This window comes from Cololabis saira, chromosome 5 (assembly GCF_033807715.1).
Source record: "Cololabis saira isolate AMF1-May2022 chromosome 5, fColSai1.1, whole genome shotgun sequence".
Lineage (NCBI taxonomy): Eukaryota > Metazoa > Chordata > Actinopteri > Beloniformes > Belonidae > Cololabis > Cololabis saira.
In genome coordinates this window covers 45,955,868-45,976,952 of record NC_084591.1, presented here as the reverse complement: position 1 = coordinate 45,976,952, position 21,085 = coordinate 45,955,868, and the positions used below count along the sequence as shown (strand labels likewise).

Here is a 21,085-nt window from a genome sequence, read left to right as displayed (position 1 = left end):
AAGCTTTTTTTCCCAAATCAGTCCAAACACGAGGAACAGCCAAGTGCAAAATGTAATTTCAGGGTTCGTACGTTTTGAAAAAACCTGGAAAAGTCATGGAATTTGAAAATGTCATTTTCAAGGCCTGGAAAGTTTTGGAAAAATAAGTTCACCCCAAAAGTTTTGGAAAAGTCCTGGAATTTGTTTTTCTTACTTAATAACATTTAGTAATAACAGCCTATAAGGTAGATTTAAATTTTGATCAATAAATATTTACGCGTAACGTGCCGAGCATCTTGCGCATCATGCAGATCAGATCGAGTGACCACATTTTCCAACAGTTATTACAGTTATTACAGTTATATTAGATTACTAAAAACATATACAACATATACTACAACATAGTGCTGGTATATCAGTGTTAGTTTAAACAAATGTTTATTTTGTATAAAACCATAATTGTCATTAGATCTCCACCCTAGTGACTTTTTACATAGTTTTATTCCTATATTTCATTCATACATTGATGTTTTAGAGGTCATGTATAGTCATGGAAACTTCCTGCCAAGTCATGGGAAAATCATGGAAATTTGTTGGTTAAAATGTGTATGAACCCTGTCATTTGATCTTAAAGCATAATGGCTTTTAGTTCTCTGAAGAAATAAGCATAAATAACCAGGAACCGAGCCAAGAAGAGCCTTATAAATCAGAGTCATCCAGTGTGTAAATCGTCTTACGTTCAGAGAAGGCAAGCCAGCTTTAGCATACAATTCCCAGTGGTGAGTGGGACGCTCCAACCAGTTATGAACTGTAGAGCTCAGTGGTACCGGAGTCAAGGACAGTAGACAACTTAAACACAACATCGCTGTAATCAAGAACAGGCAGAAAAGTAGCTGATATCAGAAACTTTCTCGCTCTGAGGGAAAAAGGATGGGCTGTCAGATTGAAACCTGTTGTATAAAAGTTTCTAAAGACATCTGAACAATCCTCAATTTAACGTTGTTGAGAGTCTGGTGTAAATGAACTCTTCATATGAACAGCAGTTTAATCTGTGATGTGGTGTTCCCTGCAGGCCGTGGCCAGACCAGGAGTCCAGTCTGTGCAGACTCGCTCCCCCGTCGTCATCGGTCAGCCGCTCAGACATCAAGGTGAGTCCAGGTGTTGGAACCCAGGATGTGCTTGAGACACTTTTCTACATCCCTGTTGTAACGTTCACACACGGAAGGTGCTTCTGGCTTCTTAACATGTACAGCTCATTTTTGTGTGTACAGGAAAGTATTAAATGTTTCAAAGTGTCTATTATAATAATAATAATAATAATAATAATAATACCTTTATTTATAAAGCGCTTTTCAAAAACAAGTCACAAAGTGCTTTAAAAACAGGAAACAAACAATTAGTGCAATATTAAGATAAGACACAATTGAGAGATAATAAAAACAGACAAATAATACAGTCAGTGAAACGCAAGTCTAAAATAGTGAGTTTTCAAAAGTGACTTAAGAGAAGACAATGTGTTAGCTACCCTGATCTCTTCCGGCAGGTCATTCCATAAGCGAGGGGCTAAAACAGAAAAAGCCCCGTCACCCTTGGTCTATGTAGATAACCACAATTTAAATATATAAATAAAGAATTCTACAGAAATAAATTTCACACCAAAGGAGCAGAAACAAGTTTGTTCTGGAACCGAGCACGAGTCTGAGGGTAATAATGCAGATTGGTTTCTCAACCCCATCGCCATTTGCAGTTTGTTTTTATTTCATTTTGTTGCTGCGTTGATGAACAGTACGACGGAGTATTAGGGCCAAACTAAGACCAAAAAAAATGGAAATTACGACTAAAGTCATAATAATATGAGAATAAAGTAGTAATATTATGAGAATAAAGTCGTAATATTACGACAATAAAGTCGTAATATTAAATATATTATAAATATATAAATATAACTTCACAAGATGCTCAATATTCTTAAATTTAACACAGGGAGAAGAAGCTCTTCCTGTTAGAGTTCTCATAAATTATATTCTCGTAATGTTACGACTATATTCTCGTAACTCGTAACACTTTATTCTCGTACACTCGACTTTATTCTCCTAATGTTACACCTTTATTCTCGCAATGTTACGACTTTATTCTTGTAATTTCCAATTTTTTTTTGTCTTAATTTGGCCCTAATACTCCGTCGTAGAACAGAGACTTGAAAATCTGTTGGAAGTGTCTTGTTTAGTCACAGTTCCTGAGGTTCTTCTCATTTTGCGCATGTGGAAATGCTCTTACTCTCACCGTTAATCATTGCTGAGATTTCTGCTTCTGATTTCCTTGGACTGGATTTCAGCAGATCATGTGAGAGATAAATCAGATCAAGGGTATATGTGACCCAGCTAACACCCTCCCCTTCCAATTTCACTTCACTTCAGTTGAGTGAAATTTCACAACCAAAGTCATCTCGAGGCCTTTACAAAGAAGGTAAATACGATCACTTGGTTTTAAGTAAACTCTTTCATTTGAACCAGTGATCTAAGACATGTTTCTGACCACATTTCTTCATCAAACATGATGCTTAACCCCTTTCCTTCCAGATTCTATTAGTTTCATGGACAGTTCTTGATGCAGACCAATAATTTGAGCCTTCTGAAACACGAAGCACCCTAATCCATCCGTGGGGTTAAATAACTGCTGACCGTAATAATGCATTTAGTTCTGCAGTGGTTTAATAAAATAATCACTGCAGAAGGAACTCCTGAAATAAAGTTGATGAAACACAACTGCCCCACTCACCATTTATAATCGGATTAGTTTGATTTCATATTCATATCGCTGGAGAACCAAGCGGATCCATAATATCTTTTCTGTACAATATTTAGTTTGACCATGTATGAGACAGCCGTATAGAGCCAGACTCATAAAGGGCAGCCAAGATAGGCTATGAAGTTAAAATACATGCTAAAAGAGTTTAAAAGTATAACATAACATCCTAAAAGTAGGTCTAGAAAGCAAGACATTAAAAACTGAGAGAATACAAAAATAGAATGTATAAAATAGACCATAAATAATGACTAAAACGTTAAAATATAACATTGAGATAAAACAATTAGATAATAAAACAGGATAAACTAAACAAAAAATTAATATAACCCCAACCCCCAGACCTTAAGTGGAATTGGATAAAACCGATCAAACGTGTTTTCCATGTAAACCTCAATTCAGAATTACTATTTCCATGTAAACTCGAAGGAAAATAGTTTAATTCTGAATTATTTAATTCGGAATAATTAATTCCGAATTAAAAAACATCATGTAACCGTGGCCACTGGCATGTATCGCTTTTCAAGTACTTAATCATAACTCTGAGAGAGAATTTTGCAAATATACGAAAGGCGACTAATTAAAGGTTTAATTTGGTTTCTTGATAATAGATCAGTATTTGAAGTAAACTGAAGTAAAGGTGTGAAGTAGTCCAGGTGTAAATACTGTATGTGGAGCTGTAATGGCAGTGACTGACCACTGGGAGGTGCTGTTTTGCTCAGGGAATGTAATCAGATCTTCACCAGAGATGCTGATCCCACATCACAATCAAATGTGTTGTTTTTTTTTTTTTTTTTCAGCTACATTTATACGAGGACCTGCAACCATAATCGGCAAAAGTCCCATGAACCTGGCAGCTCAAGCCAATCAGAAGAAACTGAGCGACCCGGGGGGCGGGACCTTCAGGTGAGTTTTATCTCTCTAAACATGCTGGCGTGGTGAGAAAAGGAGCAGGAAAAAAATTAGGAAATGCAGAAATTGCCATCTGGAATTATCTATATATTTATTTAGTCCATTATTTTTATTAATGGGAAAACCGGAATTCAAACAACTCTAGGTCTATTATTAGGTCTATTAGTATTAGGAGTGTAAACATTTGTAAGGGACCCAAAAAATTAAACAACGTAATCTTGAGTGAGAATGGAAAATTGCTTCTTTTAAAGTCCGGTTTATACTTCAGCTTTGAGCTTATTGGCATCTGTGTCATAGTGGGAAACTATAAGTAGGGACTTCTCTCTGGGGAACATTTCCTTTTTTCCCCTGGTAAGAGCTGGAAAGGCACAAAATCTGATCCCCTCTTATTTTCCACCTCCCTGGCTGCAAAACAAATGTGGAGAAAAAGGAGAGAGCAGTTGTATACATAAGGGACATACCCTGTTCTGTAACCGAGTGACAATTTCTAACAACGTTCTGAAGTATGTGGTCAGAATATTTATTGGGATGCAGAAAGAAAGAAAGCAGAGGAAACTTTTCTCTGCGCCATGCATGATTTTTCTTCGTCACCCACTCTAAATCATGTTGCAATGTTGAATTTGGGAGCTACAGAAATAAGAACATTTCTTAGTTTTCAAGCAGAAGATGAAATCAGGTGCTGCATTAAGCAGGGTTCCCACGCGTCCTGGAAAATATGGAAAATGAGGGAAAAAAAAGGTCAAATGTCCTTGAAATGAAGTTTTCTGGAAAATGATTTCAGGGAAAGAGTGGGAACCCCGATTATGGTCCAATTTTAGAATGAAGAAGAAACAGTTGAACGAGCACAGGTGGAGCTGCAGCCTTTCACGGCAGGTTAGGAGTAAATGAATTAAGCAAGCAATGACATCAACGTGGCAGGAAAACACAGATTAAGTTAGCACAAAGTGACATGAACACGCAGAAACCTGAGGGCACTATACTTGTCTCCTCTGCCATTATTTTCATTACTGCCTCACACAAGTGTGCACTGAATGTGTTGTTGATGTCTGGTCGCACTTTGTTTTTGGAATGCCGGTTTATGTTTGGAGGGACACGCATGTCCAATTTTTCTGTCTTGCTTGAGCCAATGTGTAAAGGCCATCAGGGTAAAATTGGTGGCGCACCTTTATATAAATGTTACAGAATGTCAGTATCCAAGCACGTCTTACCCTCACATCCCTCACATCCCTTTCCAAATGTTACACTGCATCATATCAGTGTGGACTGCAGCAAATGTGTTGAGTGGCTCCATAACTTGGTTCTTTCCCTACTTCCTGCTACTACTACTACTACTGCTGCTACAGCTACAACTGCTACTGCTGCTGCTACTACTGCTACTACTGCTACTACTACTGCTACAGCTACTACTACTGCTACTACAGCTACTACTACTGCTACTACTGCTACTACAACTGCTACTACTGCTACTACAACTGCTACTACTGCTACTACTGCTACTACAGCTACTACAGCTACTGCTGCTACTGCTGCTACTACTACTGCTACTACAGCTACTACTGCTATTACAGCTACAGCTGCTACTACTGCTGCTACTACTGCTACTACTGCTACTACTGCTACTGCTGCTACTACTACTGCTACAGCTACAACTGCTACTACTGCTACAGCTACAACTGCTACTACTGCTACAGCTACAACTGCTACTACTGCTGCTGCTACTGCTACTACTGCTGCTACTACTACTGCTACAACTGCTACTACAGCTGCTACTACAGCTGCTACTACTGCTACTACTGCTACTACTACTACTGCTGCTGCTGCTACTGGCACCACTACTGTTGCTACTACTACCGTACTACTACCGTACTACAACTACTACTACTACTACTACTACTTCTACTACTGCTACCGCTATGGCTACCACTACTACTGCTACTACTACTATCACGAGACTTGGGCGGTATCCAAATTTTTTTTTTGATCAAAGTCTTTTTATTATTTTTTTATCATTAAAACAGGACAGTACAGTCAAACAGAAAAGAGAAACAAAAACAAGAAAAATAACCCCCAAAAACCAGACAAAAAAAAAGAAGAAATTAAATAACATATTGCCAGATAACCATCAGACACAGGGCCAACACAAATGAAAATGAATGAAGACTCCTACATTATATTATCAGCATCCATACCCTCCACAAAGTTCAGGAAAGGCTGCCAGATCCTATAAAATGTCTCAGTGGATCCCCGAACAGTGTACCTGATCTTTTCCAGTTTGAGATGAGCCATGACTTCCCTTATCCAGTGATTAGATGATGGTGGAGCAGAGTCCTTCCATTTAAACAAAATCAGTCTCCTAGCCAGGAGGGAACAAAAGGCCATCATGTTGGTTTCCCGCTGCATAAGTAGAGGAGAGTCCACAGGAGCCACGCCAAACAGAGCAATATATGGTGACGGCAGGATTGTTTTCCCACATATTGTAGAAAAAGTCTCAAAAATGTTCTGCCAAAATGAAAAAAGTTTAGGACAAGTCCAAAACATGTGCAGAAGAGTGGCAGGGGCCCGGCTGCATCTATCACATATGGGATCTATGTCAGCATTGATCCTTGAAAGCTTGACCTTAGACCAGTGTAAACGGTGAACAATTTTGAACTGGATTACAGCATATCTTAGACATATGGAGGATGAAAAAATATTCTTAATTATTTTCTGCCAGGTTCCTTCTGGGATTGCCTCATCAAAGTCAGTCTCCCACTTACCTCTAAGGAGGTTTAAAGCTGTCTGATTGTGGGTGTTGAGGTGATCATAAATCAGACTGATAGCCCGCTTAGTGGTTGATTTCCAAGTAAAAACTGTATCTAACAGAGAATCGGGAGGGGACATTGGGAAGCAACCTGAGTTTGAGGTTACAAAGTTCCGGAGCTGCAGATACCTATAGAAATGCGATCTGGGGATATTGTACTTCTGCACCAACTGCTCAAAAGAGGAAAAAGTGCCATTTGTGTAGAGATCAGACAGTGAGATCAAACCTCTTCTACACCAAACATCAAAAGAATCATCAATCACTGATGGGGTAAACATATGATTTTTTGCGATCGGTGCAGCTTGCGGCATGTCTTTAAGGGAGAAGGACCTTCTAAATTGATTCCAAATCTTAATTGAGTGTATAATAACTGGGTTAGAGGTGAAGTGAGAGAGAGGCTGCGCGAATGGCAATTTGGCACACAACAAGGCTGACAGAGAGGTAGTTCTAACTGAGGCTCCCTCCAGGACCGTCCACGCAGGGGCTGTGATGTCACTGTTCACCCAGTACAACATGGCTCTAATGTTAGCAGCCCAGTAATAACACATAAAGTTTGGGAGAGCCATGCCCCCCATTGTACGAGCTCTCTGCAACACACTTCTCTTAATTCGAGGTGGTTTTTTATGCCAGATAAAAGTCGAAATATAATTATTCAGTTTGGAGAAGAAAGATTTTGTCAAAAAAAAAGGAAGGCACTGGAAGACATATAAAAATTTGGGTAAGACAGTCATCTTCACGGTATTAATTCTACCACCTAAGGAGAGAGGCAAGGGATCCCAACGCTCAATATCACTACTAAGGTTAGACAGAAGAGGCTGATAATTTGCAGTGTATAAATCTTTATGATTGTGGGTGATCCAAATTCCAAGATATTTGAATTTATTGAGGCTAATTCGGAATGGGAATGAATCCAAAGCTATCTGACTAGCACCAATTGGCATTAATTCGCTCTTCTGAAAATTTACTTTGTAACCAGATATTTGGCCGAATTCTTCAAGTAGAACCATTAATTTGGGGAGGCTGGAAAGTGGTTGCGAAATGTACAGTAACATATCGTCCGCATAAAGCGAAACTTTGTGTTCCAGTCCAGCACGCTGAATACCCTTGATATCAGTATTCTGTCTCAGAGCAAGAGCAAGCGGTTCCATTGCAACTGCAAACAGGAGGGGCGACAGAGGGCAGCCTTGTCTTGTGCCTCGTTGGAGCTCAAAGTAGGAGGACAGGTTATTGTTAGTGCGTACAGCAGCCATGGGGGATGTATACAACATTTTTATCCATGATATAAACTTAGGCCCAAACCCAAATTTTCTCAGCGTAGTGAAAAGATAACCCCACCCGACCCGGTCAAAAGCTTTTTCAGCGTCAAGTGAAAGCACTATCTCTGGAGTTCCGGGTGGAGAGGGGCCATAAAGGACATTTAGAAGACGCCTAACATTAAAAAAAGAATAGCGGTCCTTAATAAAACCAGTTTGGTCAGGTGATATAATGGAGGGAAGAACCACTTCCAAGCGGCGCGCCAGCACCTTAGCAAGAATTTTAGCATCTGTATTAATAAGGGAAATTGGACGGAATGAGCTGCATTCTAGAGGGTTTTTGTCCTTTTTCAGTAACAATGAGATAACAGCCTGACGCATCGTTGGAGGGAGGGACTCCGATGCTAATGATTCTCTGAAAACTGACAGTAATAAGGGCGAAAGCTGGGTGGAGAATTTCTTAACGGAAAACCATCTGGGCCCGGAGATTTGCCAGTTTGCATAGAGCTAATTGCAGACGCTATCTCCGCGGCCGAGAGGTCCCCCTCCAGGCCATCAGCCATCTCCTGATCTATAGATGGAATACGTAAAGGGTTAAAAAAGTCATCAAGTTCAGAGGGGCTTGCAGAGGAATCTGGCGTATATAACAACTGATAAAAATTTTGAAAGCAAGAATTTATTTTCAGACTGTCTGTGGTTTTAGCACCATACTGATCATTAATTTCAGGGATGGTCTGGTAGGCTGTTCTTTGGCGCAGCTGGTGAGCGAGTATCCGTCCTGCCTTTTCTCCATGTTCATAGCAGCCCTGTCGGGATTTAGAGATGAGGTATTCTGCCTGTTGTGTTGATAAGAGATCAAACTCAGCTTGGAGTAATAAGCGCCTCTTCATAATGTCAGGTGATGAAGATTGACTAAATAACCTATCCAGGTCCAAAATCTCATCTGCCAGATCTTTCAGGCGAGTATTGTTCACTTTTTTCTTATTTGCACAATATGAAATAACCTGTCCGCGTAAATATGCCTTCAGTGATTCCCAAATAGTTAAAAAAGACATTCCCGGAGTTCGATTGATATCAATAAACGACGTAATCTCAGATCCAATAAAATTGTTAAAAGCTTCCTCGGATAAGAGCAATGAATTTAATCTCCAAGGGCGGTAAATAGACTGAGTGTTGGGAATACGTACTGACAGAGTCAAAGGACCATGATCTGAAATAACAATCGCACCGTAGTTGCACTTTGAAACAAGGGGGAGAAGCCTATTATCAAGAAAAAAATTGTCAATACGCGAGTAGGTCTTATGAACAGGGGAATAGAAAGAATATTCCCTGGCAGTAGGATTACGGAATCGCCACACATCGGAAACACCGTATGAGTCAAGAAATAGCTGGATAGAACGAGCGGGCTTGGACATGGAAGAAATATTGCGTGAGCTACGGTCTAAGGTAGGGGAAAGTGTACAGTTCATGTCACCCCCGAGAATGAGATGATGCGTTGTCATGTTTGGCAGTCTGGAGAACAAATTAGAAAAAAACATGGGATTGTCCCAGTTTGGCGCGTAAATGTTTACTAAAATAACAGGAAACGCATAAAGCCAGGGCCGCCGCAAGGGGTGTGCGAACCGTGCGACCGCACGGGGCCTCGCGCCCCAGGGGGCCTCGCGCTATGGGCCGTTTTTTTTTTTTTTTTTTTTTTTTTCAAAAATTTTTTTTTCGTTTTTTTTTTCGTTTTTTCCCTTATAAATATCAACAGTCACGTTCCATTACAGACCTAAATGTGTACTAGTCTGTACATATCAATAAATATATGTGCAATGATGCGCGTGTCTGTTGTTCAGTACAACTGCGTCAGACCAAGCGCATTAACACAAGGTGCTCTGATCCAGACGGGTGAAGTTGGAACAAACTGTCACACAATGTCAACAGAACAAGACAGATTCAGGAAATTTCCATCAGGGGATGAAAAAAGAAAAAAACTAAAGAAAATGGAAGAGTTTGATGCCTCTCTGAAAGGCTCGTTTGATAAATTTGTTACAAAAATCACAGATCAGACCGGGTCTCAAGCAGCCGCGGGGCCCCGCGTCGAGGCAAGAGATGATGATGAGGCAGGGGAAGGTAACCAGTATTTTGCTAATTGGAGAGTTAAAATTGCGCATATAGACACCCGATCCGACCCGAAAAACCCCAAAATTTCGCTCGCGCTCGCTACGCTCACGCGTGAGGGGCCCCCCAGCCATTTCGCACAGGGCCTCGCAAATCTCCCAGGCGGCTCTGCATAAAGCAGCGGTATCCAAATTTTGATACCGTCAAACTTCCTCCACATTTTACCCCGGTATACGGTATTACCGTGACTAATTAAAAATTATGACAAATCATGTCGTCGCTGACAGGATTTGGCAGGCGCACTTCACATTACCATAAAGCCTGATTTATGGTTCTGCGTTAAATCGACAGCGTAGGCTCTGCGTTGGTGTAACGCGGAAGCATAAATCAGGCTTTACTCCTAGACTGTTTAAAAGTACACCTGCCACTACAGCGGGTGGTTTTTGCAGGAGGTTCCCAGAGACATCTTTTTTCGTGGGGGTTCAGGTTGTGTCTCTGTCTCTTGGATTCTGATTCCACTGCTGCTGGTGATGCCCCTCTAAGTTCACGATCTCAGCCTGGAATTCAGCCTTGATTTCAGCCAGTGCGGTATCATCAGTCTCATATCCTCCGCGGTAACGAGGGTCGAGGAAAGTACACTTTCGCATTCATTTGTGCACTGAATCACATTCATACTTTGTCTCCAGCTTTTTTAGAATTGCAGTTTTTATTGACTTAGTTCGAGGTCGTTTTCTGACACAGCCAACACATTGTCATGGAGATGCGTCCTTGGGTTAGAGGTGTTTGCATCTCTCGCGGTTTTATTGCAAAATTTACAAATTGCCTCATCAGTATTTACCGGCTCTCCTTTCTCGTTTGCTTGGAACCCGAAAAACTCCCAAACTGCAGAAGTAGTGTTCTTTTTTGTCACCAAGTCACTCGGTGCGACCTGCCATCTTTCTCCCCATCTCTCTCTCCCAGTGCGTCTCTCTCCCCTCCGTGCTACCACGTGATGACATAACGTTCATAAACTTTATGGAAAGTCTCAAAATGTAGGCTAAAACATATTCAACTATTTAAGTAAAACTGAAAATTCAACCACACATAAGTGCTACTGGACATAGAATCGATTTTAGGCATTAAATGACTTGTATTTGATATTTAATTGTTATCTCTTATATAAGTCCATTGCATTTTTTCATGACGCTATTGAAAATGATGGTTCAATGATGGTTGGAGTAAGTGACACCACTAAAATCAACTTTTCTTCTGGAGGAGATGCTTTCATGTGCTGTGCAACACACAGGAATGAATGGTTTACACAGCAGAGTGCACCGCCCACCACATCCCATCTGAAACCGGTTTGACGTTGTAGTAGATGGCCAGCAGGGGGCAGCAGCTGCACGCAGCTCTGACATCCGGAGCTCATCCCAGATGGAACCTGGGATAGCTGACAAGTGTCCAACCATCAATTCTGTTTGATTCAGTCTCTCATCATCAGTTCTTATAGTTAGTTAATTTTGGGTGCTGTCAAAAAGGAGAAAGTGTTTATAAAGGTTGGTTGTTAGAATGGCAGGCCTGTCATTGTTCCAACATCTAATACAACTTTAAAAAGAGAAGTTGCAGCTCATTCTGATCTTCTAACAGTAAATTATAGGAGGTTCATCAGCCTCTTTTGACTTGTTTAAACACGGCCAGGTCTTTTTGCTCAAGGTTTCTTCCCTCCTAAAGGGGAGGTTTTCTTGCCACTGTTTGGCTTAAGGCTTTTCTCCCACTAGGGGAGTTTTTACCTGCCATTGTTTATGTAATAATTGCTCTGGGGTTTATGTTCTGGGTCTCTGGAAAGCGTCTAGAGACAACTTTTGTTGTATTAGACGCTATATAAATAAAATTGAATAGAATTGAACCGGTACAATCATCTCCCTCCTTATACCCTCCACGTAAGTGATCCAAATACAGATTACTGGTTTTCCTTCAGCGTCCTGTTGCTTCCTGGTGATTTTGGTCTCATTATTTGTTGATCAACACTTTCTTTTTCTTTTCCATTAGATTTGGTTGTGCTACAAATCGCGTTATGATTAATTAAAGCAGGGATTGTCAACCGGTGGTCCGCGGCCCTCTGGTGGTCCGTGGCGGTATTGCAGGTGGTCAGTGAAATTGTAAATGGAAAACAATAATAATTTAAAAAAAAATATTTTCTTTAGACTCAATTTATTTTCCATTTACTATTCATTTTTGTGAATAATTTACCCATCCAAATTATGTCAAATGAGTGAGAGTGAACTTTGTAATATTATAAGTGCTCTTGGTTCATTTTTCATTGACTGTTTTTTTTTTTATAGCAAAAGGTGCAAATACAAATATACACTGATGCAAATAAATAGCCGATATAGGCCCATACTCTTATTTAAAAGCAAGGTGCAAAATAAAACAAACATCCCCAAAAGCAGTTGGTCCCCGAGTTGCTTCTTGGTTAATGGTGGTCCCTGGGACAAAACCAGTTGAAAACCTCTGAATTTAAGGAAGCTCTGCACCCATTTGTGCGTAAATATGGAAGTCAGGCTTGTGCCCAGGCTTTCAAAATGACATTTCTGACCTCCACACTGTCACTCTTTAGGAGGAGTTGTAAACATGAAGACATTTCTTTGTAAATAAGTTTGTCACAGACTGAATCTGAACAGAAATATCTGTATGTCCTTTACCTTTCCACAGAGATGACGACGACATCAACGATGTGGCGTCCATGGCTGGCGTCAATCTCAACGAGGAGAATGCCCGTATTCTAGCAACCAGCTCGGAGCTCGTTGGCACAAAGATCCGCTCGTGTAAAGACGAGGCCTTCCTCCCCACCGACCTGCTGCACCGCCGGATCCTAGACACAGGTCCGTCCGTCCGTCTGTCCCTCTGTCTGCCAGTCTGTCCAGCTCTCTCCGTCTGTACTTACCAGGACCGTTTCCATCCTCCTCATTCCTGATTCTCACCTGCAGCTAAGAAGCTTGGCGTGACCGAGGTTCAGCTGGACGTGGTCAACATCGTCTCTCACGCCACCCAGTCCAGACTGCGTTCTCTGCTGGAGCAGGTTTCCGTCGTCGCTCAGCACCGCACAGATGGCGGCAAAGTAAGAAAACACCCAGATCACAGGGTTTTTTTCACATCCCTACAGGCGGTGTGTGAACACGTGGGTGTGTTTTTATTCTGAGGTGCTGGTAAGCTTGAAGCCTCCAGGAATTTCAATTTTTTCCCCCGTCAGGAATGTACCCATTTAAAGGTTCTGCTATCAGAGTCTAAGCCAGGGGTCGGCAACCCAAAATGTTGAGCCATATTGGACCAAAAACACAAAAAACGAATTTGTCTGGAGCTGCAAAAAATGAAAAGTCTTGTATCAGCCTTAGAATGAAGACAACACATGCTGCATGTTTCTATATTAGTTATAACTGGGTCCTCGGCTGCAAATGTAGCTGCTAATGTCTTTCCACATGACTCTTTTTGTTATTGGACAACTTCTCTCTACAGAGCAAACATTCAGGCAATGAATGCAAATGATTCGGTCCAAGAAACGTTGAATCCTCTTTTCTCCTCAGTTATTTTTCTCTTTGGAAACAATCCCTTTGGCCGGTTTGTTTACAGCAGCCACCTGCCTGGTAGAAACGTGTGGCTATGACGCAAAACTACGGAAGAGGATTAGGGCCAGGCAGGAGAAAAATAAAAATAATATTTTAGAGGAGGAAGATTTTTTTTTTTACTGTGCACTTCGAGAAAAAAGTCAAAATGTCAAGATTAATGTTGAAGTAGAATTTGCAGAAAAAAGTCGAAATGTTGAGAAAAAAGGTGAAATTGCGACTTTATTCTTGAAATTCTATTTCAACATTATTCTCGACATTTCGAATTTTTTCTTGAAGTGCACAATAAAACAAATCTTCCCCTCTCAAATATTTTTTCTCCTGCATGGCCTTAATACTCTTCCGTACAAATCTTCGTTAACAGAAATGTTGAAATTTTGTATTTATTCTACACATTTTTACAACATTGGAAAAAGTTAAGAATGTTTTTGTCATGTTTGTCCTCCTACAGAAACCATATTAAAACAAAAAATATATTTCCCTCCCCATCTATTTCCATTTTCAAACATTTTTGAAAAAGCTCCAGGAGCCACTAGGGCGGCGCTAAAGAGCTGCATGTGGCTCTAGAGCCGCGGGTTGCCGACCCCTGGTCTAAGCAAATGTTTAGGATGCAGTTTCACACTAGAGTTTGTGAAATTGTAGATAAAATGAACACGTTGTGATTTCTGCAACAATACTTACAGAAGTTTAGGTTATGACCTGTTCCACAAATAAGTCAGTAAAATAGAGTTCAGCATCCTCTAAATCAGCTGTTTGTTGCCTTTTTAAGTTACGGGATGTAACTTAAGAAGGACATCTAAGACGTTTGAAGGATTTAAGAAGCTTTGAAACAACCCTGTTCTTCACAAGTCAGTATCTGAAGCCATTTGGTTGCTTTTTTTTCTCATTTTCCTACTTTAGGATGAAGAATACTACGAGCAGACGTCTGACGTTCGTACTCAGCTCCGTTTCTTTGAGCAGCTGGAGCGAATGGAGAAACAAAGGAAAGACGAACAAGAGCGAGAGATACTGCTGAAGGCGGCAAAGGTACTAAACAGTTTCTGTAGTATCTGTTCCCAGCGTTATTGAGCAGCAGCAGAAGCCCTGTACATCGCAACTTTGAAAAGGCTTTTATTGTTCAGCTGGTGGTTTCTATAACCATAGTTTACTTCAGCACTCTCCCTCAGTCATGTATGGATCTTCATTCTTACCTCACTTAAGAAGTATTTTAACCAAAGTACTTCAGTTTACGTAACAACAAAGTAATGTGAGGGTTTTCTGTTTGGACAAAATGGGATAAAGATGTTTTTAAGATACAGTGGGGGTTGGCCAAAAAGGTTTTTTTTTTGGGGGGGGGGAGAACTAATCAATCCTTCCAATTAAATTCTAATCTGAATTTAACATCAATCCAATGAAGGTACGCTACAATTGGAGGAAGTATCTCCTGTTAAACCTCAGCTGAGTTCTGGCTGCAGGACTTTGGAGGCTGGAGACTCTTCAGGGAACGTAGTCCAATCCTGAAGTCTCAGACGCACGGACCATCCTCCTCAGACACAATTGTCCTATATTTGTCTTTATTATAAAAGCGAAGTAAGGCAGACTTAGAAAGACAAATCCTGGTCAAAAATAACTCCAAAGGCATTAGACGCTAAAGTAATGCCATGCAGAATAAGTGGTAATGAAGGGCTTAGATGTAGAGACAAACATACAAGTCTCATCTGGTTTTAGTTGAAAGTAGGAAGTTTAGACGGGATCGTAGTCCAGCTGACATCTACGTTGTGCTGCCCAGTATTAGAATGGAAGCAGATAGGAGTCAAAGGTTTGGGTTCAAGCACTCATCATTCAGGAATCTATCAGATAAGTATGACTTAGACGAAGCTAATGTGGCTCCTTCAAAAAGGAGTAGGAAATAGTGTAAATATATTTAATCCTACCCCCATTCACTAATCATTTATTAACACGTATTTATAATAACTAACTATACTATAATTATACTCACACACTTACCTATACACACATACACATAGTTGAGTATTTCTATATATTTGTACACACATGCCCATATAAATATTTATATAAATATACTTATTTACACCATACTATCTCTATACTAATGAATCATTTCTGCGTAAATTGTCAATTAATTGATATGTTACCGTTTCTTGAGAAGTTGAGAATAAAATACAGCTTTATATTTGTAGAACACTGCTGTATAAAGATTGTTTATTTCCGTAGAAATTTAAATACAGCAACATTAAAAATCTGTGTTCCATCGTCACAATAAAGATTGATCAGATTCAATCTGAAAATGAAAATACATCATTTTATTTGCAGGAGCAATGAAAAAGGTTGAATCACATGATCAGTAGTAACTGCTTTTTTGACCAACAGCTTAACTGTATGTATCAATGGTTTGAAATGTTGTGTAATGTTTTCTGGAAGCACCATCTCACCATCTGTCAGTTCCTGAACGTAGACTTTTCATCAACCTGCTTCCATGTCAGAGCTGACTGAACTTTCCCCTGCAGAGTCGTGCCCGGCAAGAAGATCCAGAGCAGGCTCGGCTCAAGCAGAAGGCCAAAGAGGTAGGAACAATACTGGCACAGATGAAACACATGAGTGAGTGAGCTCTGCTGTCCCAGTGATGCAGCGCTCGGACCGCTATCATCTCCTGGTTCTGATGAATGTATCTGTGCTTTCTCCTCCAACAGATGCAGCAGCAAGAACTAGCGCAGATGCGACAGCGAGACGCAAACCTCACGGCTCTCGCTGCAATCGGGCCGCGCAAGAAGCGCAAACTGGACTCAGTGGGTGGAGCAGTGGCCGGCAGTGAGGTGAGGAGGTTTGACCTGGGCTACAGTGCACGTGGTCATGTGACTAGACCAGGGGTCGGATACCCAAAATGTTTTAGAGCCATATTGGACCAAAAACACAAAAAACAAATATGTCTGGAGCCGCAAAAAATGAAAAGTCTTGTATAAGCCATAGAATGAAGGCAAATGGCTAAATGTCGAAAAAGTTGAAATGTTGAGGAAAGTCGAAATGTCGAGATTTGATAGGAAAAAGGAAGAAAAAAAGAGGGGAAAAAAAAGAAGAAAAAGGAGAGAAAAAAGAGAGAAAAAATGAAATAAAAAAGGTCAAACATTTTTGAGAAAGCTCCAGGGAGCCACTAGGGCGGCGCTAAAGAGCCACGGGTTGCCGACCCCTGGGCCATGAGAACTGTCCAGGGAGCAGTAACGGTTAAGGGCCTTGCTTAGGGGGCCAAAGTGGTTGACCTCGGTGTCAATCCAGGGGCTTCAAAAGGAGGAAATCTCCAGTAGAGCAGGGCTCATGAAGGACAGCCATCATTCTATATCCAAACTGCTTACAGTAGGGTGTTGAACACACACACACACACACACACACACACACACACACACACACACACACACACACTTGGCACGCACGTCCATGTGTCGAAAAATTACGTATTCTAATAGTGTCAAAAAGGGGCGTGGCCTAATGGCTCAACAGCGCCCCCCGGAAAACTTTGTGCCTCAAGCCCCACAATACGGTTTGACGTACATGCACGAACATCGGTACACACCTGTATCATGTCGCAACTTAAAGAAAAGTCTCTTGGCACCATGGCCGAAACCAAAAAGGAAGTCGGCCATTTTGAATTAATCGTGTAATTTTGGCGCAATTTATGCCATTTCCACGTGTCGTACTTTAACGAACTCCTCCTAGCAGGATCGTCCGTTCGACATAAAACTCGCTCAGGAGACACAAAAGACGTTAACGATGAAAAGTTATCAAAATCGTGAAATGGCGTGGCCATGGCATCTAAACAGGAAGTGATACTAGTAGCTGATTGGTCCATATTTGATAGTTCCTACTTTCTGCCATAACTTTTGAATGGTTTGATATAGAGTCGTAGGTGGTGTCATCGGACTCTGTTTTGATTCCTTTGACTTTTATTGGTGAAAATTGCACGTGCGAGGGCCCGTTCATCGCTGCTTGCAGCTTTAATGTTAGTTTTTTTTTTTAAGGTTTTTATTATTGGTTTCTCTGACGTGGTCTTTTGTGTTTATCTAATCTGCGCGGTAGGTGCTCACGTTTCAAAATGACTGCTGACTTCGGCGTGTGTGTGTGTGTGTGTGCTGTCGATGTGGATCACTGTCTGTGCAGTAAAAACTTGTTACCCTATTCCCCATCCAGACGTTGAATGTGAGCGTAGCTGAGTGAAGGGGGTCAGAGTCGGCCTGGGGGGGAGTTGTGGGTCCGACCCCCTCTCTCCCCCCCAAACAACACTGGGGGGCAACTGTAGGTTCAGTTCTGCAGAAACCACCCTTAGGCACTGTGTGTGTGTGTGTGTGGGGGTGTGTGGGGGAGGGAGGGAGGGAGCGAGGGTATGGGCCCGTGGGGGGGAGAGCGTGTGATCGCCTCACCCACACACCCCCCTCTGTGCCGGCTGCTCGCCCTCAGTAGACAAAGGCCTGCAGAAATATGGTGGTGAGACGGCAAATAATACGATTCCAAAGTATTCACTCAATTCTTACACTGCAAAAACTCAAAATCTTAACAAGGATATTTGTCTTATTTGTAGTTAAAATGTCTCATTTTTAGTCAAAAAAATCTCATTACACTTAAAACAAGACTCATTACCAGAAAAATAACTTATTTGACAATTTTCACCTGTTTCAAGTAAATTTTCACTTGAAATAAATAGAAAAATCTGCCAGTGGGACACGATTTTTTTTTTGGTTGTAATGAGAAGATAAATCTTGGTAATGACTCTTGTTTTAAGTGTAATGAGATTTTTTTTTACTAAAAATGAGAAATTTTAACTAGAAATAAGACAAATATTCCTGTTAAGATTTAGAGTTTTTGCAGTGTAAGCCTTCTATCTCAACCACGCTAACAGAGTGCGGCCATCTTTAACTAAAGAGTATGAAGCAGCACCTTTTTTTTTTTTATTTCCGTGTGCTCTTTTCCTGAACTGGAAAGTTCCAAAGTCGCACTGTTTTCAGTGAATTACCGCCTCTGGAATCTTGTCTTTCCACTTCTGGTTAGTCGTTAGTTCATTTAGTTCTGGGCTCTCAGGAAGTGAAGCATGATCAGGTCTGCAAACAGCAAGGCTTAAAACAGAGAAGCATCCGTAGTATTACAGAGATGCAACAAAAGCAATATGCTGTTGCTCCACCTGGCTTGAAACTGCTGCTTGGACACGGCTTGCAATCAGGAAGCCTTTCAGTTGGTTTTTCCCCTTCATTTAGGAGAACTTTTAAAGGCTAAAGTAGGCAAATAAAAAACACAAAAAAGTTGCACATAATTTCAATGCACTCATATGTGATGATCTTAAAACAGAAGTCCGATTTAAAATGAGTAAAAATTACCATGTAAACACCAAATTCCTAATGAAAATGGCTATTCCGAATTAAACTTAATTCCCAAGTAAGTGGCTCAAGAGCAGAGACCATTTATTTAATAAATAGCTTGGAGGACCTGGAAATAATTAAAAGAACAGATGGAAACAGGAAACATCAAAATTGTGAACTTTTCAAAGTTGTAGCGGTTAAGTTAGTTTTTCTTCCGGTAGTTTAACTTCCGGTCCCCCCCCCTATCCAATCAGAACCTTCCCAACCCCCAGACCTGGAGAGGAATTGGATAAAGCCGATCAAACGTGTTTTCCATGTAAACCTCAATTCAGAATTACTATTTCCATGTAAACTCGAAGGAAAATAGTTTAATTCTGAATGATTTCATTCTGAATAATTAATTCTGAATTAAAACACATCATGTAACCGTGGCCGGTGACAGACACCTGCCAGATCTTTCTTCCGGATCTCTTTGAGCAGGAATGTTGCACTTAGGAAAATCAGTGGAAATATGGAGCATTTCCCCAGCGTCATGTGATCTTCATACGCTACTGTTAAGATGAAGTTTCAAGACCATCCAAACAAACATTAATAGAAGTCTCTTTAGTTTTGAATCCTGCGTTTGTGTGATTTAATGGATTAGTGTGTGCAGTGGACACACCTGGAAGTGTGTGTGCGTGTTTGCGTGAGGAGGAAAGCAACCCTGCTGGCAGAAGCCTCACAAAGGCCTGCCTGTGTTGTTGTGCAGCTTGTGTTGTTGTGCAGCTTGTGTTGTTGTGCAGCTCGTGTTGTTGTGCAGCTTGTGTTGCTGTGCAGCTTGTGTTGTTGTGCAGCTCGTGTTGTTGTGCAGCTCGTGTTGTTGTGCAGCTCGTGTTGTTGTGCAGCTTGTGGTGTTGTGCTGCTTGTGTTGTTGTGCAGCTCGTGTTGTTGTGCAGCTTGTGGTGTTGTGCTGCTTGTGTTGTTGTGCAGCTTGTGTTGTTGTGCTGCTTGTGTTGTTGTGCAGCTCGTGTTGTTGTGCAGCTTGTGTTGTTGTGCAGCTTGTGTTGTTGTGCAGCTCGTGTTGTTGTGCAGCTTGTGTTGCTGTGCAGCTTGTGTTGTTGTGCAGCTCGTGTTGTTGTGCAGCTCGTGTTGTTGTGCAGCTTGTGTTGTTGTGCAGCTCGTGTTGTTGTGCAGCTTGTGTTGTTGTGCAGCTTGTGTTGTTGTGCAGCTCGTGTTGTTGTGCAGCTTGTGTTGCTGTGCAGCTTGTGTTGTTGTGCAGCTCGTGTTGTTGTGCAGCTCGTGTTGTTGTGCAGCTTGTGGTGTTGTGCTGCTTGTGTTGTTGTGCAGCTTGTGGTGTTGTGCTGCTTGTGGTGTTGTGCAGCTCGTGTTGTTGTGCAGCTTGTGTTGTTGTGCAGCTTGTGTTGTTGTGCAGCTCGTGTTGTTGTGCAGCTTGTGTTGTTGTGCAGCTTGTGTTGTTGTGCAGCTTGTGTTGCTGTGCAGCTTGTGTTGCTGTGCAGCTTGTGTTGTTGTGCAGCTTGGTTCCGGCCTGCCTGCAGGCTCAGCTCTCCTGCAGCAGCAGCAGCAGCAGGGCCTGCAGGCCGGAGACTCGCTGTGCAGCAGCGAGCTCTCAAACGGGGCCTTGAAACCAGGTCAGTCTGCTCCTCGGGGGAGGCAGAGCTGCAGCTCACCACTATTTTCAATGTCAACAATCTGCTCATTCTTTTTTAACTCTCTGGGACAGTCTGAGGCTCCACTGCAGGAGACTGATGGGGAGTTGCATTGGCAACGGTTACGGTTGGATGTTTTTTAATTCTGAATTAATTATTCAGAATAAAATAATTCCCAATTAAACTATTTTCCTTCGAGTTTACATGGAAATAGTAATTCTGAATTGAGGTTTACATGGAAAACACGTTTGATGGTCTTTCTCCAATTCCTCTCCAGGTCTGGGGGTTGGGAAGGTTCTGATTGGATAGGGGGGGACCGGAAGTTAAACTACCGGAAGAAAAACTAACTTAGCCGCTTAGCCGCTAAGCTCACAATTTTTATGTTTCCTGCCATCTGTGCTTTTAATTCACTGACTGATTCAGTGCGTTTACATGGGAAGTTTAATTCCTCTTTAAATTCAGAATTAAAATTAAATCCGATTTAAAATGAGTAAAAATGACCACGTAAACACCTAATTCCGAATGAAAATGCCCATTCCGAATTAAACTTAATTCCGAAGTAAGTGGCTGGTTTATTCCGATTTTAAATCCAAATAGAATAATTCCGTGATCATGTATACACTCATTCCTCTTTAAATTAATTCCGGTC

At 41.3% G+C, this 21,085-nt stretch overlaps 1 protein-coding gene across 2 annotated transcripts in view; it reads left to right on the top strand.

Annotated features, from left to right (window-relative positions):
* The window catches only part of LOC133444465 (transcription initiation factor TFIID subunit 4-like), a 38,921-nt gene that overhangs the window by 14,999 nt on the left and 2,837 nt on the right, over window positions 1-21,085 (top strand). For both annotated transcript variants that reach the window (XM_061722274.1, XM_061722273.1), the window contains exons 8-14: window positions 1,052-1,127; window positions 3,585-3,690; window positions 12,544-12,713; window positions 12,819-12,949; window positions 14,352-14,477; window positions 15,959-16,015; window positions 16,142-16,264. In XM_061722274.1, the coding sequence (XP_061578258.1) occupies window positions 1,052-1,127; window positions 3,585-3,690; window positions 12,544-12,713; window positions 12,819-12,949; window positions 14,352-14,477; window positions 15,959-16,015; window positions 16,142-16,264 (789 nt within the window). The remainder of the gene's footprint in view (window positions 1-1,051; window positions 1,128-3,584; window positions 3,691-12,543; window positions 12,714-12,818; window positions 12,950-14,351; window positions 14,478-15,958; window positions 16,016-16,141; window positions 16,265-21,085) is intronic.